The sequence below is a fragment of the Leptidea sinapis genome, chromosome 35, assembly GCF_905404315.1.
Source record: "Leptidea sinapis chromosome 35, ilLepSina1.1, whole genome shotgun sequence".
Classification (NCBI taxonomy): domain Eukaryota; kingdom Metazoa; phylum Arthropoda; class Insecta; order Lepidoptera; family Pieridae; genus Leptidea; species Leptidea sinapis.
Window position 1 is genome coordinate 2,086,524 of NC_066299.1, and position 19,001 is coordinate 2,105,524.

At 34.8% G+C, this 19,001-nt stretch overlaps 1 protein-coding gene across 3 annotated transcripts in view; it reads left to right on the forward strand.

Moving 5' to 3' along the window:
• LOC126975387 (glutamate decarboxylase) overlaps positions 1-19,001 on the forward strand; it is an 85,831-nt gene that overhangs the window by 15,584 nt on the left and 51,246 nt on the right. The window contains exons 1-3 of one of the 3 annotated variants that reach the window (XM_050823264.1): positions 8,544-8,745; positions 9,077-9,166; positions 14,227-14,302. In XM_050823264.1, coding sequence (XP_050679221.1) covers positions 9,101-9,166; positions 14,227-14,302 — 142 coding nt within the window. In that variant the 5' untranslated portion in view covers positions 8,544-8,745; positions 9,077-9,100. Of the gene's footprint in view, positions 1-8,543; positions 8,746-9,076; positions 9,167-14,226; positions 14,303-19,001 lie in introns of those variants that run through there. The other 2 variants (XM_050823265.1, XM_050823266.1) reach the window with 2 other exon arrangements.

Consider the following 19,001-nt stretch of genomic DNA (forward strand, 5'->3'; position numbering starts at 1 on the left):
TTGTATTTTAACAATCACGAACTTAAAATAAATCATTATTATTGGCCATGATTGCCATGAAGAGAATCAAATTGGAGCTACTTCAATGACATATTTTTTAAGTTATTGGCAAAGTTTAATGCTTATTAGACGGTCGCAAATGCAAAAGCCGTAAATGTTAGCATAAAATATATCACAGTGGCTTTTTTATTTTTGATTTTTTTATGTACTTACTGAAAATATTCTCATAACTATACCACTTGACAGCCACTGGTGAATTGGTTAAGAAGAAGGATGTCAAAATTGTATGTTAAGAGAAGAATAATGGTAGGGTGAACAGTGGTCTTACAATTCTTGTGCTATTACAACAGATGGATAGCGCTAGAATATAGTACTATTTAATATAATAGTCTCGTATCTTTGAGCCTTCAATTGAATTTTTATGCCACAAAATTTAGTGTGGTTGTTAGTGCGAATTGCACGTTTACGTGTTCGATATTGTATGGACTACAAACAAGTAACAAAACAAAATATGGCTACCGTATACCTCATAAAAGAACTATTAAGAGTCGTAAAGTCTTACATAATAACTTAAACGTACATGAAAGAAAACCGAGAAGAAGAAGGAAATGAAGTAGCAATTATTTGGCTATATGATGCATAACTGCAACTCACATCGCATGATAAATCAATAAATCTTTCCCTGTAGATTGATTCCCTGTTGATTGTAGTTCAATGAGTGATCTAAAATGCTATTGAACAAGAAAAATGGACACCTACCTGAGGTGGGGATAGTGACTGAAAAACCAGAGATAATGGTGGCTGTATGTACAAAGTGAAATCAGCCATGATCATGATCACCAATATCGGCTAAGACGATGGCAGGTGAAGAATAAGATATAGATTTTATTATCGCATACCTGTGCCTGTAATGTTCTATAATAAACCTCAAAGGGATAAAACGAATAGTTATAGAAATTCATTTATTACTCCGCATGCTTATTTGTTAAAAAAAATTAAATGCTTTTAATTTTTTAATTTTTATTATGTTTTGTTAAATTTAGCTTAAGAATGTTGAATCTTAAATTCCAGTAAATTCTGTCTGCAGACAGTTCCTAGGAGGTTTGAAGAATACTTATCCATACTTACTAATACTAATATATAAAGCTGCAGTGTTTGTTTGTTTGTTTGAACGCGCTAATCTCTGGTACTACTGGTCCGATTTGAATGATTCTTTCAGTGTTGGGTAGTCCATTTATCGAGGAAGGCTATAGGCTATGTTTTTTTTTCAAAATTAGGGATCCGTAATAAAATTGCTATTTTGTAACACAAGGTGTAAAATTGAAAACCTATTTTTGCGTGCGCTGCAAAAAATATTGACAATAGAACAAAATGATGTACAGGCTATAATATAGGCAATATTTTATTACTTATAAAACTATCGCGTGAATTATACTTTATATGGCAAAACAACGTTTACCCGGCAGCTAGTTTTAAAATAAATTAAACTTTTTTACTTTTAGTCTAAGATCATAGATATGTAGAATTTGGAAAAGCAAAATAAGGTCCTACAGTAGAAGCGGAAATACAAAAGAATATTAATTTAGAGTCAAAACAAAAAATAATATACCTAGTGGTGATCAATAATGCGATTCGCATAAGTATGCGATTTTTTTTTCCTTATTAGTTTTTATTAGTAAATTGGCCAGAATTGTTGTTTTATTAAATTTCGTACGAATTTAAAAAATAATTACAAGCGTATATATATATATTTACTATATCTAATCGCAATGTGAATCTTTTGTTGCATGGTTTTTCCTTGCGCTACATAGTTTTAATCAATTTATTTTACATTATATAACATTGCAGCGTCTGTGTGTTCAGTGCTCTGTGCACAGTAAGTGCTACTTTAGCTGATAAGCTCGTTGGCTTTTACTGAATCAGCTTTTATCGAATGAAAGCTTATTTGCGGTTTTTATTATATTATGATTTTACCTACTTGAAAATGTTGAATGTTTTCCACCTTAGTTTAAGGATTGGTCTCCGCTGCGCTCGAACTAGATACTGCACTACCTAAGAACTACAGCTTTTTTATTACGGCAACTGTGCTTGTGTCTGTGGCATCTTGACACTCGATGGCATCTATCAAATTTTGTAACACACGCTTCGTGTTATTTTACATTGAAATTAATAAAATACAAAATACTAACTGATTTCTTGTAGTTATTCTACATTTAAATATCATGTCAAAATGTTAATAAATTTGGAAAAGGATGCATAAAAATGTAATCCGTATCAGCAAGCGTTATGTTTTTAAGAATAAGATTTGCAGCGCTTTCGTTTTAGCCGTTCATCCTAAATGGCAAAAATCGGATCTGTACCTAGTTTGGTCATAAGGTCTATTGAGATATAAATGAATTTCAATATGACGTAATGTTATAGCAATAAATAAAAAAGGATTCTATTCGATATATCTATCTTTGTCTTTAATGCAGGCTTCTTATATGTTTTTTTAATTCAATAATTTTTGAATAAATAAATTGAATTTATGCCTAGTGAATCTGCTAGTTAACGCACTGTTTTCGTGGGAAATTGAATCACTGCTTGTTAAAGAGTCATCGTCGAATTTGAGACCACATCTGGGCTGAAAGAAAAACATTTTTTTTTTTCAAATTCCAAATTTCTATATTTGATAGTAAAATATATATACAATATTACTTATAATCTACTTATTAAAGCAATTTACAATTAAGCCTTATATATGTAGGTATCAGAAAACTTATTTCTACAACCCTATCTACGTGTTGAGGGATAAATCATAAAGCTTTATTATGCTTTAAAAACTAATACATAAGGTTTGTGGGGGAAAATCCAGGAAACTAAGAAAACCTGCTATCACTAGGGCTGAAAGATCGCCATTCATCAATTCTTATAGAGTCCGGAACGTTAACATTCAGCCAAGCTCAGGTAGTTCGTGCCTTGGGACCATATATATTGCTGCAAATACATTTTTAAAAGCATATTGCTAAGAGGTCTTACAATACGATCTAATATACTTAGCTGAAGTCTTCCTTCCACAAAAATATAGCTATGTGACTCCTTGAGAAGATACCCTCCAGCAAACCCATGACTGAAAAGGACCACGTTGCACTTTTCCGACCACTTGGGAAGCGTACACTTTGTCATTTTGCTTGTTCAAATTGAATTTATAAACAAAATTTATGAACGATGCGGGACTCGAACCCTACATATCTTAGGTTCTATATGAGTGCTCTTCCACCGAGCCAACCGTTCGAGTGACGTAAAGTTCGGAAATCTTGATATTTTTTGTGCAACCCTCAGGTTGTGACTTCATCTACAGGATCTACTTTAGTTGATAACCTGCTCAACCCCAATATTTGCATATTAGGAAATTGACTTGAATGTTGCTCTTACAAATCTAAACAAACTCATAAGTCAATTTCCTAATCCCAGAAGTGTGGGGTATCAATTTAAAATAATAAATAATTTTGCTAGTTGTAGTAATCTTAAATTGTGAAAAGGATAGGAACAGCATGTAAATTGATGACATGTGCATGCTTGTAACTACAGGTGTAAGAGGTACTCTATTGGAACTATTTAGGAGGATCGGCGATGTTATTAGCGATGATCAGAAGAATCCCTCAAGGAAGCATTTTGGGCCCTACCCTGTTCTTTATTTACATTAATGATCACTGTACTATAAAGCTAGATCATGGCAATGTTACATTATATGCTGATGACACTGTTTGTTATTTTTCGGCCGAAAACCGAAAACAAAGTCTATTAATATGCACAATACGAATTTAATGTTGTTAACAAATGGCTTCGGCTTAATTTATGCTCAATACATATAAGTCTATTAATTGACATGTTCCGAGGACGGTACATCATGGCATAGATTATATTTACTCTTTACCACACACGAGGAATGAATAGTTATAAATATTATATCATCTAATTATGGGAGAGATTGCCATTGACTCTGCGTTTAGTTCTTTCCAACATTCTATCCTCTAACAATTCTATATCTACGAAAACTTGTTTTATATCTATTGTAGAAAGATAAAAGTCTGGTAAATTAATTACTACTTCTCATCTATACTCTGCTAATGAAGGACTCGAAAGAATGGATAAATATGTTTAAAAGATAGCATGGTTAAATAAACGTTTCATTTTCAAAAGGTTAGTAGTCTATTGTATAGTATAGATATAAGGCTGTTGAAGGCATTACAATACAAGACGGTACAAAGGGTTGTGAGGGCGTGGCCCCGATTGACGTCATACGCCCCCTCCCCCCAGCACGACGGTATGTGGGGGGGCGGGGGGTGTTGTGTGGGTGGTCGGGGCTGTCGGGGTAGTTATCGAGCGAATGTTCTAGCACTGGGGTGGATAGGCGCGGTCACTTTGTGGATGGGTGTCTCATATCACACTCGAAGTTATAATCTATTATCAAATTGGCTTTACATAGATTTTTTTAACACTTCATCATCAGGGAAAATACTTCATTCTAATTTTTACTGTTGTTTTCGGCTTGGCCTAACAAAACTTCGTTTCATTTTCGTTTTGTCAATTAATCATATAAAACTATAAAAAGCTAATATGAAATAGTTTTTGACTGCCACTGAACCGAAAAGCAGTTAAATTTTGTTTCCAGAAATTAAATCTGGAACATAAATCCAATTTGTACCACGACCTCAAGTAAGTCACCACACATCCCACATGCTAAAAGCATGAAGACATTTCACAATGAAACTATTAATTACGTAAGCCATCTTGCGAATGTTGGGTGGAGTGAAATCTGCTAAAAATCTTAAAGCGTCAATAAACATTCCTTTTATCAAGAAAGTATGGACCGATGGTGGTACTTAATATTCAATGCAGCTGTATTTGCAGAACATCTAGATCAAATCTTTGTACCCAATCTAATCTCTTGCAATATCAGAGAAAACACAGGAGCGCTGCCAGCCTTTTGAAATGCCAGATGGTAGGAATGATATCCTAATTTGTGGCGTTTCATGCGAAGGCGGCTGGAATTAGGTGAAACAGCTCTTCGTAACACTCACCGTGATAAATGCGGAAGAAGACACACAATGAAGCGACGTCGTGAAGCCGTTTAGAAATCAAATCAAATCACAAGGAAATTGAAATTGGAAATTGAATTGGAAACACACTTATATTCATAAGTGTCATTTCTGCGTAATGATTGTAAAAAGCTCCTTATAAACGTCGGTCCACCAAGAGAAACAACAACCAGAATTATTTCCTTCTTCTGCGCCTTTGTACGTACAACATTGCCAGAAGTTGACGCCAATTGAAAGGACTCATAATCAACGACGTGAATGCTCTGCTGTGGCTCCGCGTAAAATGCCGTATGCCAAAATGTGGCCCCAGAATTGCTTGGAATTGGATTAGAGATCGGACTAGCGCGTAAATAATATCCGGTATTTCTAGATCTGTATTTTCACGGGTACAGATAGGACTCAAAATGCGTCAAACGTTTCTGATACGCAATTAGGTGCGCCCGACCAGGGATGACAGCAATACTCCATATGTGGCCGGACCTGCGCTTTGCAGAGCGATAGAATGTGGGCCTGCTTGAAGTATTGCCGAGCTCTATACTCACTCAGTTAAAGGCACTTTTCCGCCAGGAGCGCATAAAATTGAACGCAGCTGTGGAATTTAATTCCAAACCAACGATAGCCTGTCAGGTATAAGCCTAGATTGAGCTACACAAGGTAACCGAGATACTGTCCATTACAAATTAAATTTGTAATCAAAATTTATGAATGATGCGGGACTCGAACCCCCTACCTCTCACGTACCGGCTGAGCGCTCTTCCACTGATCCAACCGTTCGAGTATCGTTCATAAGTCTTGATATGTCCTTTTCAACTCTCAGGTTGTGGCTCCATTTACATCATCTACATTACAGTTGATAACCTGCTCAACCCCAATATTTGCATTTTAGGAAATTGACTTGAGATGTCGCTCTTTCAAATCTAAACTTAAATAAATAATTTATACACGTTATATAGTTATGTTAATACTATAAATATACTTATATACTTATGTTAACACTTTATATAAATTTGAGTGCGTTTTTGCCCGCTACTCTCAGAAATGACTAAACCGATTTGAATCCAGTTTTCACTGATGTATCGAGGAAAGGATGGCAAAAGGATTCATTTAATTGACTGGATTTTCGGATTTCCGCGATAAATTGCAAGTCTTAAGGTCTTGTATGGTCTCGGTCACAATTTTATGGGCTTTTCAGTTCGTAAATTTAGGCGTCGTGAGGCAGGTCGTTACATATGGAGAGGGAAGCTGTGGCTGATCCATCCATGTCATGCTTGTGTATTATAAAGATCAGAGTTATATAAAATATTTCTTTAAAATGATATTACCCGCCGCGCTTGCCAGTCCAGATGGAATGACCCTGGTAGCTTGGGCATGGGGAAGGGCGCTGGTGTGGGACGCGACGACGTCGACACTTTGCCTCCTTCTCATGTCCTAAGTAGGTGTTTCAATTCATACCTAGATATATTTTTTTTTCATATCAATTCTAGCTATGGTTCAAAGATTAAAATCATTGACACCAGCGCCATCTATCCGGCACTAATGTAACTATGTTTGTTGGTATGGTCAAGTGTACAAAGTTTAATTTCATTTGGGCCAAATGCTGGTAAATGGTATAATTGACATTCTGCATGCACGTAACCCTAAAAAATAATCTGCACCATAAGCACCAGCTATGCAACATATAAAGCGTGGGAAGACATAAATGTTGGAATCTGCCTACGCTGTGCAATCTCGTAGAACGTAGGTAGATATCTAACTATGTAACCTCTGGTATTTAAAGGTCAGGGGGGGGGGGGCATATTGTACGTTAAATTTATATTATAATGTGTAAAAAACTAGTACGTTCTACTACACAGTCAAACACACTAACATGTGTATGTTAATTTTATTTTTATTACACTTACTAATGTTTCCTTTACTAATATTTTTATCTACAAATTTATTTAAATAATATAATAGGTTTATACATATGCACCTTAAGCTGTTTTAAAAGCAAGATTTTGACTCTAAAGAAATAATTTGCGGTCTATGTAAAATATACACCGTTTGTATTTTTTCAAAAATTAGTAAAATACATCGATCGGCGTAGTTCGTTACCACATTATTAAAGTGAAACTTTTATTACATCGTCTCAAACTTCGTCTGTGTGTTGCATGTCGCGTGACGGTCGGGCGGCGCCTATAGTTCGCAGCAGCTGACCGTGTAGTGTATAGACTATTACTCATTTGTGCCAGTGCTCCACGTTATTTTGTTTGTTTTTGTCAGTGTTTAATGTAAATGTTGTTATTTATTAAAGTGAATATTAAAAATTATTAAAAAATATTAGTTGGAGACTTAATCTACTTTCCCATTATCATTCCAATTTTCCAAGTATAAAATTAAGATTGATAAAGCGATTTTTATACCCTGAATGGAATATTATTCCAAAAATTTTTAGTTAATTTTGTCTATGGCTAAAGATTTGGGCCCGAGAAAAAGTAATAATAATAATATATCTATTTATTTTCTCCTCGCAAAAGATCTTAAAACTAAAACAATATATTAGTGATACCTTATTAACAGCTGGAATTTGTGAGGAGCTGGTGTTTGATATAGGTTGGTATACAGGGTATTGCAAATCATTAGGACCTCAGCCTAAGTGTGTGAAAAGATTCGTGGTAAAAGCATAAACGTAAGGCGGATTAAGAGCAATATCAAATTGAGAAAATATTAAAAACTATTTAACAAAATAATATAAATAAAAATTAATGTGTTTCCGGAACGAATGCTTGAAGAGGTTATGCTTGCCTTTGTTGATCATTTTTTTTTTAAGAAAATGAGGACGTTCAGCTGATGGTAATTGATACGCCCTGCCATTACAATTACAGTGACGCTCAGGATTCTTGAAAAACCCCAAAAATTCTGAATGGCACTACAACTGCGCTCGTCACCTTGAGACACAAGATGTTAAGTCTCATTTGCCCAGTAGGTAATTTCACTAGCTACGGCGCCCTTCAGACCGAAATACAGTAATGCTTACCCATTACTGCTTCACGGCAGAAATAGGCTCCGTTGTGGCACCTCCCACTGGTGTGCAACCAATGTAAGCAAATGTTTAAAGAAACACAAATTAGTTCGAATCATTATGTGTTTTTTAGTTAAACACGAGACAATAATATTATTTAATTACAGACGATAAATAAAATTAACCGAAAACTGCATTTTGCGTGACCTTACGTAACAGATAGTCTCAACAATATCTCGGCATCCCAATCTACAATACAGAACATTTTCTGTTGCGAGTATCTTGAAAATCATCTTTTTAATCTGAAATTATCGAACCGAATTCATATCAAGTTCTGGGTTGACCTGAATTCTTCCCCCTACCCATCCCCTTGTCACCTTCAACCTTTGCAGTGCGCATGCGCGCTGAAACCTTGTAACCTAGGCTCTCCTACAGACCTTTCAGTATTCCTTGTCGTTCGGAGTGGAAACCAGCTCCAAAATCTCTATCCAAACCACCCATATATATCTTCACATATATGAAAAACATTATTTTATTGTATAACTTCATCAACGATCCCTTCTGCCATATAGTTATTCGGTTTTCAACAAAAAATATATCTTACAAGTAGTGTTCAATTCAATTTAACGACTTATTCTTTAACCAATCGGCGCAGCGGTTCAGGTACGTTGTAGTAACTGTCATTTTTGAATTTAGAACTGTTGCATTAATTTTATATTAGTCTTCATAGTGTACGTTGTTCTTAGTAATGAATAGTCTGTATTAATCCTATTTTAAATCAATCATCATTAAGACTTCAAAGGACAAAAAAGTCACGCATGCGCGATAAAAATCAAATATTTTCAGATCATTACTTATATTTTAATTAACATCATTAGATTATTTTGAACAGAGTTCTACGAAAACCGCCCAAAGGATATCTAAATGACTGTTTCTTTTTTATTATTATTACAAACGAGGTTGAAAATTAACGGACCTTTTCTCTTGTTTACAGAATAAAAAAGAAAAAGTTAGCGAAATGTCAAAGCTGACACTGGACGGCTTTTTTTCGTACTGCAAACAAATAGCGGAACACATCCAGTTGGTTCGTTATTTGCCGCCATTTTGTCCCGCCATCTTGGCATCCATATTGATCCATCCGCCATTTTGAATGTAACGGCTTTCTGCTTGCATGATCTTTTGTGCTTTTGGACAAAGGCTTTTAATGTTTTTACTTTTGCCGTTTTTTACCGAGACCCTAACAAAGCCTGTTAGTACGGCTTACTCCTAATTATCTTAGTTCTAAATTAGTATTTTTTATTAACACAATATAGGTAAATATAAAGCTCAAAAGAAAGTTAGTGGTAACTTTCAAATACTGTACGTATTACTGTCGTTAAGAGAGCAGAAATATGATATAAAATTTTACTAGCACAAATAAATTTTTACCCAAAACTGAAAAATTTAGCTTACACCATAAAGGCCAACAACACTCTTATATTATCTCTGGTCTTACAAAAGAGTATACGAGACGGTGATGGCTAAATTTTCAATACTAAATTATTTTTAAATATATTTGCCACGCAGTTTTTTGACATGAATCTAAGTCTCCTACAAAATAACCAAGGACATATTTAAAAATATATCCTCTAAGGTATCTGAAAAGCACAGCGAAATTATCTTCAAATAAACTGAGTAGCAACGTAGTTTCTCCTCACAGCTGGGCTGAGATATGGGCAATTAAGATTACTTTTTTACTTTTTATTTTACCATCAGCTTACAAAAATACTTTATAGATCCGCTACTCGCCAATATCCGCTACCTCGGTTACTGTTACTCCAAAGTCATACAAAAGTAACCTCTGGCATACAAACGTTGATAAGGGCAGCCACTAAATGTTAGGCAGATTCTGACCATTTCCTTGAAAAATATTCCTTCCAACTTATTAAGTGTACCTGTATCTGCAAAATATCATAGCGCCTTGATACCACCGTTACTAAGACTTAAAGCCCCTGGGTACAGAAATTTTCACTGTTCTTTTTGATGTTCTTCTTTGTGCCCCACAAAGATTTGCCAGCTCAGCCATCGTTTCAAAGATACAATGCTAGATTTCTTGAGAAAAGACCTTTTTATTTTGAAGTAGTACTAAACTGCTAGTCTTGTTTTCTGTGTGTATGTCAAATACGGTGGAACAAAAAAAGGTTTCCTTGGTTTCGTTCACAGAAATTTTTTCTATGGCCCTTTTTTCTTTCTTCTATCTCATTATCGGTCTGATTGTGGATCTTCACCTAAGTCCTCATTTTTTGATACTGCCAGCCAAATTTTCATCTGTGTAAATTTTTCGGATGAATTTTCCTAAAAAGCCCAAATTGGCCCAATATTCTCTTCTTATTAGCTATTTACACCTTTAAATTCCTCCCTACTTCTGTTTACTAAGATCTGTCTACCGAGAGATACACGGCCCATTATCTTATAGCAGTGAACAATAACTACATTCTGAACAATTATAAACCGACTAGCTGATGCCCGCGATTTCGTCCGCGTAGATAATAAGCAAGTTTGGAACTGAAGGTAATGTAACCTATACCAGTTCCGGTTCCCGTTTTCGCTCCTGTTCCCAACATATTATATAAATTTTAATTATAGGAAGAATGCTATGGCAAACTAAACCTACTATAGTAGACGTGAATTTTAATTTTTCATAAATCCCGCGGGAACCATGAATTTTTCCGGGATAAAATATACCTTATGTCCTTTACCAAGCTCAAGTTTATCTTTGTACCAAATTTCATCAAAATCGGTAGTAGCTCCAGCAAAAAGCGTAACAAACAAACTTACATTCACATTTATAATATTAGTAGGTATATACATACAGTGATTATAAAGCTATTTATCTTATTCAACAATCATGCAGTTGAAACGTGTGACATGACCTGATTTAAATAGTATTGCATTTGTATTTTTATGACTTAAAATGATTATCATCATATCATCACGTATTTACGTAGATATATATACACCTTGTTATATTTTTCTTATTATCTTGATGTAGGTAAACATCACCATGTTAAATGTTTCATTTAGCTTATGTTGTTCGAATAGAATCAGGTTTAAATTTGGAATTAATTTATTCGTAAACCAAATTTGTAGATTCAGTTCTTGTGCAGTGTCGTTCAAGTTAAACTTCTGATTGATTGATTGGCTACTTGTTGCTGTCATTATAATAACGGTATAAATAAACAGGAGAGCCAATAAATTATTATTATTTTTTATGGAAAATCAGGACAAACGAGCGTACGGGTCATCTGGTGTTAAGTGATCACCACCGCCCACATTATATTGCAACACCAGAGCAATCACAGGTGCGTTGCCGTCCTTTAAGGAAGGTGAACTCGTTTTTTTTGAAGGTACCCATGTCGTATCGTCCCGGAAACACCGCACAAGGAATCTCCACAGCTTTGTAGGCCGTGGAAGAAAGATACTTGAAAACCGCACTGTGGAGGAACGCCATACATCCAGATGGTGGGGATGGTCATCCTAATTAGGTATATAAGTATCATAATACCAAATCTTACAGTTAATGACGTCAATTGAAAGATTCGGTATAAAGTGAAGCTTAGTTATTTTTATCCACACTACAGTTATCTTTAATATTTTTTCAATGCTTTATTATAGAACGACCATTGTTAAAAAAATTGGTGGCCCTCGTCATCATCCGGTATTTCCCGAGATAAGAATCTGAATCTTTGTATGTTAATGTTGCTAAGTATTGTGTTTTGTAAGTAAGTAGGAATATATAAAATTAATGCTTATTTTGGTTGTATTTTATTTGGGAGAGGTATTTGAAAAGATTCTTCTCTTAAATACTTTGTTTAATATGAGATTGTACATTCCATTTCGCATCTATTATTTATGTACGAACTCTGTCTTGTTAAGCCAGCGCGTCTGCTAGTTTGTTCTCTATCACGATCACTTACCACCATTGATGAACCCCAGACTCTTCAAAGCCAATATGGCTTTGACTTTCAGTTGACCGAGTTGGCAATCCAATCCATCTCGAGATTTCGAGACCCAGTACTCCATTACTAGGCAAAGCATCAAGGAGATTTTGGGGTGGAACAAAGATTTTCTTTAATAGAGGACTCGATAGAAAATACAAGTTTCTCTCGACTTCTTCTCACTGGTCAACTAGTTTCCGAGGTTCGCTATTTGCGGTATATCCAGCACTATCATCTGTATAACAATGCATGTTGAAGACATAAATTTTTAAGCAAATCAATCATATGTTATCGTAAAAGCGTATGACAGGCTCGGGAACACCAGGTTTTAAGGGATTCGGGTTCAAACAATATCTTTCATCAGCCTACAGGCTGTTGTCCCAGTAGATGTCCCCTGGCCCACTTGTTCATTCTATCGGGAAGACCAAATAAATAAATTAGTTTGACCCAAAACGGTGAAATATGTGGATGAAGCTTCATTCGAAGAAGAAGAGAGATAAACCTTGGTATAGAAACGAGAGAATAGTTTCATGTGGGTCTAGTTTGAACCAAATCTCAAAATTACTGTAGGCACCTTATAAACCACTACAGCCAAATCCGATATACATATTCTCGACACCCAAAAAAGAAAAAAGGTCTTTTTTTATATAAGCCATTTCCCGGTCTTACAAACAGCTTACATTCAAATTCAAAAGCGAGAAATTCAGCGGGCGTCTGTGTCTAACTATTACTTCTAAATTATCACAATGTAAACTCCGAAAAATTTACTAACAATACAATTCTAAAAGAGATTTTAATCATTTGAGAATTTTACTGGTACATTAAGAGGAAGGGTGTAGTCAATGCTATATGTCCCAGAGGCTAAACGTGAGTCGTTCGACTGTCCAGAGGACTTGGCAATAATAATATCTAGAGACTAGTTCTGTCAGTAGAAGGCCTGGGTCTGGAGGAAAACCATGCACAGAAGCTCCAGATGACCGCTTCCTGGTGAACCAGGCATTGAGAAATCGCAAATCTTCTTATGTCAACCTCAAAAAGATTCTAGAGGATGTAAGAAGTGTGCAAACCAGCTTATGGGCTGTCAGGAGGAGGCTTCTTGCTGCCAATGTAGGCAGTCGCCGTCCAGCTCGTGACAGAGTTGCTAGACTAAGCTTCGCTCGAAATTGTACGAAGTGGACTCAAGATGACTGGGGTAGAGTATTATTCTCGGATGAAGCCAGAATATCACTCGCAGAAATGGTGAGGACCGATGTTAGGGGCGATGCGAAGGTTAGGGGAACGTTTCGCAGAGGTTTGCTTTGTAGAAATAGCCTCTTATGGTGGAGGCTCAGTTGTGTTTTGGGCAGCGATTAATGTATTGGATTGTACGGAGAACTTGAATGCACACCGGTACATATCAGAAGTGATAATTCCTTACAAACAACCCGCATTAACGGTCCTCAGAGCAAATTTGATTTTTATGGACGATAACGTTCTCGCTCACCGTTCTGGCGATGTGGAAGCGTATATTCAAAAGGTCGTAAGGATTGTCCAGCTCAGAGTTCTAACCTCAATCCTATAGAGCACATTTGTGATGTCCTTAAACGAAGAGTAAGTGTCGCCCGCTCCGCAGAACATCTGGGAGCTAAGGAATGTAATTGCTACGCAGTGGGAGCGTATTCTACTAGAAAAAATTAAGAAAAGCATCGACAGCATGCCCGGACGAATACAAGTTGTCATTTTAGCAAGAGGGGGCCACACTCTATATTAAACTTTTACATTTTATTTTTATGTTAAAAAAACTTTAGTTTTTAGCCCGTTTTTAATTTAATGAACAGATACGCAACTAGCTGTTTAGATTCTGGGATAAGTTTTCATTAATTCTATCGAAATGTAATAAAGATATTGACAGAAACTACTTTTTGCTTATTTATTTAAAGTATTATGATACTACTATGCTACTTAGAATTATGAAATAATCTGAAGATGCCAGTGAAACAGGAGACCTAGGCTCCCGTTTTGTAAGACTGTGTTTATTTTCAACTTTATCTGTGATTCTATCATCTACTAAGAATATATTAAAATTCAACTGTTAATATGTTAAGTTGCTTATACTTTCTCTTGCTAATCATCTAGTACCTAAGTTATAAGTAGTCAATAAGATATCTGAACACTTGTTGTTGTCCAGGGCGAGAGGATGTCTTCTCTGTCAGGAATGGGCACCCCCAAGCTGACGTCAGGTGTCGGCAACCTGTATTACGACTGTAAGTACCTACTTACTTGTTTTATTTTTCCTTTTAATAATAATATTAATAATACTTTATTTCATTTTCTTTAACACTCACTGAAGATAACTTAAATTACTAAATATACAATATTTATAACATAATTCAAATTATTTACATTTTTTTGTCGCTACTTGTAATAATACTAACATTGAAAAACGGTTTTGCAGTAATATTAAAAGAGGTTGACCTCTGACCCCGAAACTAGCTTCGGGGTCAGTGATTCCTTGACAAATGACAATGACAAACGCAATAATTAATATTAAAATATATAAAAATGAATTGCTATTCGTTAGTCTCGCTAAAACTCGAGAACGGTTGGACCGATTTGGCAAATTTAGGTCTTGAATTATTTGTGGAAGTCCAGGGAAGGTTTAAAAGGTGAATAAATGGTGAAAAATGCTGCTAAATTAAATAAAAACAACAAATTTGTTTTTCCTTTGATGAAGATTTGAATTTTGAATTGAATTCTATGAGAGAATTTATTGACGCACGGTTTGACAGTTCTGCTGTGAAACAATTTTATTACGATAGCAGGGTGCATATTTTACGAAGTAATTTTTGATGTTATGATATATTATTGAGAAATTCATATAAAAACATTATTTTATTTATTATATAGACAGAACAACGTCTGTCGGGTCAGCTAGTATTAAATATAAATTAAATGTGTATGTGTGTGTGTGTGTGTGTGTGTGTGTGTAATTCTTAGTAAGTAGGTTACAGTAGACTTTCCGTTTCTGAATATGATAATTGTTTAAGATAGGCGGTGGTTTTCTTTCTTTTATGATAAAAACCTAAGTTTTATCATTTTGGTTACAATCTACCCTCAGGCTAATACGCAATTAAATTTTAACTTAATTTACTAAGTAAAGTAAAACTAAGAAAGTGTCCATTAGCACTATTCTTACTGTCTCTATGAAGGAAGGGGAAGACAATATGATAATGTGTTCTTTACTCTTACCACATGATAGTTTCATTATTCACTGCACTATATTACACTTACTTTTTATTTGTAGTGAAAATAAAGGACGAGACGAACATGACTTCAGCTGATGGTAATTTATACGCCCTGCCCATTACAATGAAGTGCCGTTCAGGATTCTTGAAAAATTTAAATATCTGATCGGCACTACAATTGCAGTTGTCACCTTGAGACATAATTACGATGTTAAGTCTCATTTGCCCAGTAATTTCACCAGCTACGGCGCCCTTCAGACCGAAACACAATAATGCTTACACATTACTGCTTCCGCGAGAAATAGGCGCCGTTTTGGTTCCCATAATCTAGCCGACATCCTGTGCAAAGGAGCCTCCCACTGATAAACTCAAATGGTTTAGTTCTTTTGAGTCTTCTCACTAGGTTCGTGTTGTCGAGTTGTTTTATGTATTTGATGCAAATTATTATAAATGCATTTTAGTTTCGTTGTCTCACCTTCCAGTGTTATATTTACATGTTTAATATTTGTATTCTTTGAGCGCAAATAAACAAAACAAGTACTTGAGTTACTATGCCAGTACATATACGAGAACCTCCTATACGCTCATAAAAATATTAGCCAATTTAAAAACAATAGTGATGTACACAGTGTCAATACTCGAAACAAACATAAACTCGCAATTCCATCTACTAGGCTCCGTAAAATTGCTAAACCTTTTAAAGTGGATTGTGTTATATTTTATAATAAACTCCCAAATGAAATTAAAATATTACCTATTAAAAAATTTTAATGTATCGAAAAAAATAAATTAACATCTAAGGCCTATTATAATGTGAAAGATTATTTGAATGATAAAGATAGTTGGAATTAATGTTCTAAATTTTGTTAATGAATATTGTTATACTCATTTGAATGCTATTGTAACTTTTGTACTTCATCCTGACTTGCACTAAATAACTTATAAAGTTTTACAGTGAATAAAGATTTTTTGACTTTGACTTATGAATTTTTCTTTAGATTACATTCTTATGTACTTATTTAATGAAATCGTATCTTACCTTTCTTTAAGAAATAAAAAGTAGTTACGTTGTGAATAACACACCTTTTTTAAAATATTCAAATATAGTGCTAAATTTTCTTAAAAAGCAATCAAAAAGCAAATCATTGGCAAGTTTAAATCAATTTACATTTTTATAATAAATCGCTAGGGCCATTTAAAACATTAACTTCAAAACCGACACATTAAACCGGGAAAATTTTGCTTTAAGAGAGCGGCAACGTCTCTCTCGATAGTCTGGGTAATATATTCTGGGATTACTGAACACGAGCCTCGACCCCTCACTCGCACAGAATAGACAGAGATTGTTTTTTTACGAGCTTTATAGGAGATTGCGGTTGTTTGTCTATGGCATTATAGGATTTGCGTTTATGGTTATTTATTTGAATGAAGTTGCATCGCATTTTCATCACATTTAGAAGATAACATTAATGGTTAAACAATATATATAGTAAGTAAATTTTCATTACGAAAATGATGACTTGAATAATGCAAAAAAATATTGAACCACAGATGTTCCTCTCATAGGAACGGAATCTCATCTTGGAAAATCGTAATCATTTATTTATTTATTTATTTATTTATTATAGACACACCAACAAGCTATTCTAAATTTAATACAAACAACGCAACAGAAAACGCAAAGTACTTTAAAGATTAATAAATGTTAAAAATACAAATTATTTCTTATATTGAATATGAGTAAAGCGAATAAACCATATATATAATTAAAAACTATTATAAATAACACTGTTGCAAAGTCTTTTAAATTGTATCACCGACATCCCAAACACATCTATTGAGTAAAAATTATTATTAACGAGCTCATTAAACAATCTCATAGAGCGCTGCAGTGGAGAGTGTAGACCAATTGTTCTCGGAATAGCAAGATGAAAGAATTCACGATTAATAAGCTTTGCACCGGGGTGGGGTATATTGAAATCATATGATGTCATATTATGATGTCTCTATAGACAGACGTTTTAAGCTGGAAGAGATTCTGGGCTAGCAAAGAAATTTTGCAAGGCAATTACTATTTGTACCTTTAAAAAGTCGTTCTAGGCACGTGCCTCCTTTTAAGCTCGATATACAGAATGCAAAATAACTCACAAACATACTTCGAGACGAAATTAACTTAACCGTGTCAACGAGCCAATGAAAAGAGTATAAAGAAAATACTTTAAGTAAGAAGATGTAAGGAAAAAATAAAAGATTATCTCCAAATATATGCAATTAACATTAATAATAATACTTCGTTTAAACACGGATCTGTTGTACCCCAGTATCGCCATTGGTACAATACGCTATTGCCGGACATACAAGAGTTTCTCAAGAGTGGGAGGCACCTTTGCACAGGATGCCGGCTGGGTTATGGGTACCACAACGGTGCCTATTTCTACCGTGAAGCAGTAATGTATAATCATTACTGTGTGTCGGTCTGAAGGGCGCCGTAGCTAGAGTAATTACTGGGCAAATGAGACTTAACATCTTATGTCATCTTATATTTTTGGGTTTTTCAAGAATCCTGAGTGGCACTGCATTGTAATGGGCAGGACGTATCAATCACCATCAGCTGAAGGTCCTGCTCGTCTCGCCCGTTATTATCATAAAAAAAAGAGAGGACACGATGGTAGTTGCCTCATTGGTGGATGATTTCCCAATACAGAAATGGCCGCATTTGCATATTATTGATATACAGAAACAATGTAGGACACAGTACACAGCCTTGGGGAACGCCATCGTTTAACTTATTTTAGGTTAAATTATATTTGAAATTATAATACGTTAAGAATACGAATTATAATTAACATGATATTAAGCGAAGATAGACGCCGCTATTGGTTTACAAATAAGTTAGAGTGATTACATGGATAATATTATATAGTGTATCACAACTAGTTGAGTTGCTAAGGAATTGAGTTGTCGTCCCGGAACATTAAAACTACGTCAAAACACTGAATCCTCTGGTAGACTAGAATTATATTATGGCTTGTGTGTAAGCCTATAGGAGTGAAATTCTTTAAATTAATATAAGGAAACTCAACAATCCTAATCACGATATCTCTGGAACCATAAGGCGTAGATACTTGAAATTTGGTAGGAATACTCCTTTCGTCGAGTAGAGGTCAGCTAGTATTGCATAATATTAGGATTTTTAAGAATCCTTGTGCAAATGAACGGATATTAAGGCTCTAAATATTCAGAATTTTCTTAGCCAGAGCTGAACTTTTGAGATTTGACAATGAACGGGAATGCAATAGCTACCTAAAATGCTTACTGCAACTTACTCATAAATTAATTAAATAAATGAGACAAATAAAGTAATATTTTATTTTTGAATAGGATATCACTATGTATTCAAGGTATCTCATAGATGTGCAATGTTTCAATAATATTCTACTGAGTTATTCTCATCAAACTTAATAAATTGATTAAAACATTTAATCTTCTTAGATAACACCTAAGTTCAGTAGCGACGCGCATAAGCCAAACAAAAAACAAAACTTAACCATTAACTGCAGATGGATCTAACAGCGGAACTAATCCGCGCGGTCCAATGCACCCCACACTGGATTACATCGGGGTGGGGGCACTCTCTGTACTTTATTGAAACTACACATATTATGAGAATAAATTTTGGAACATAATATCAGCATGACCTAATAATGGTTAAGGCCAT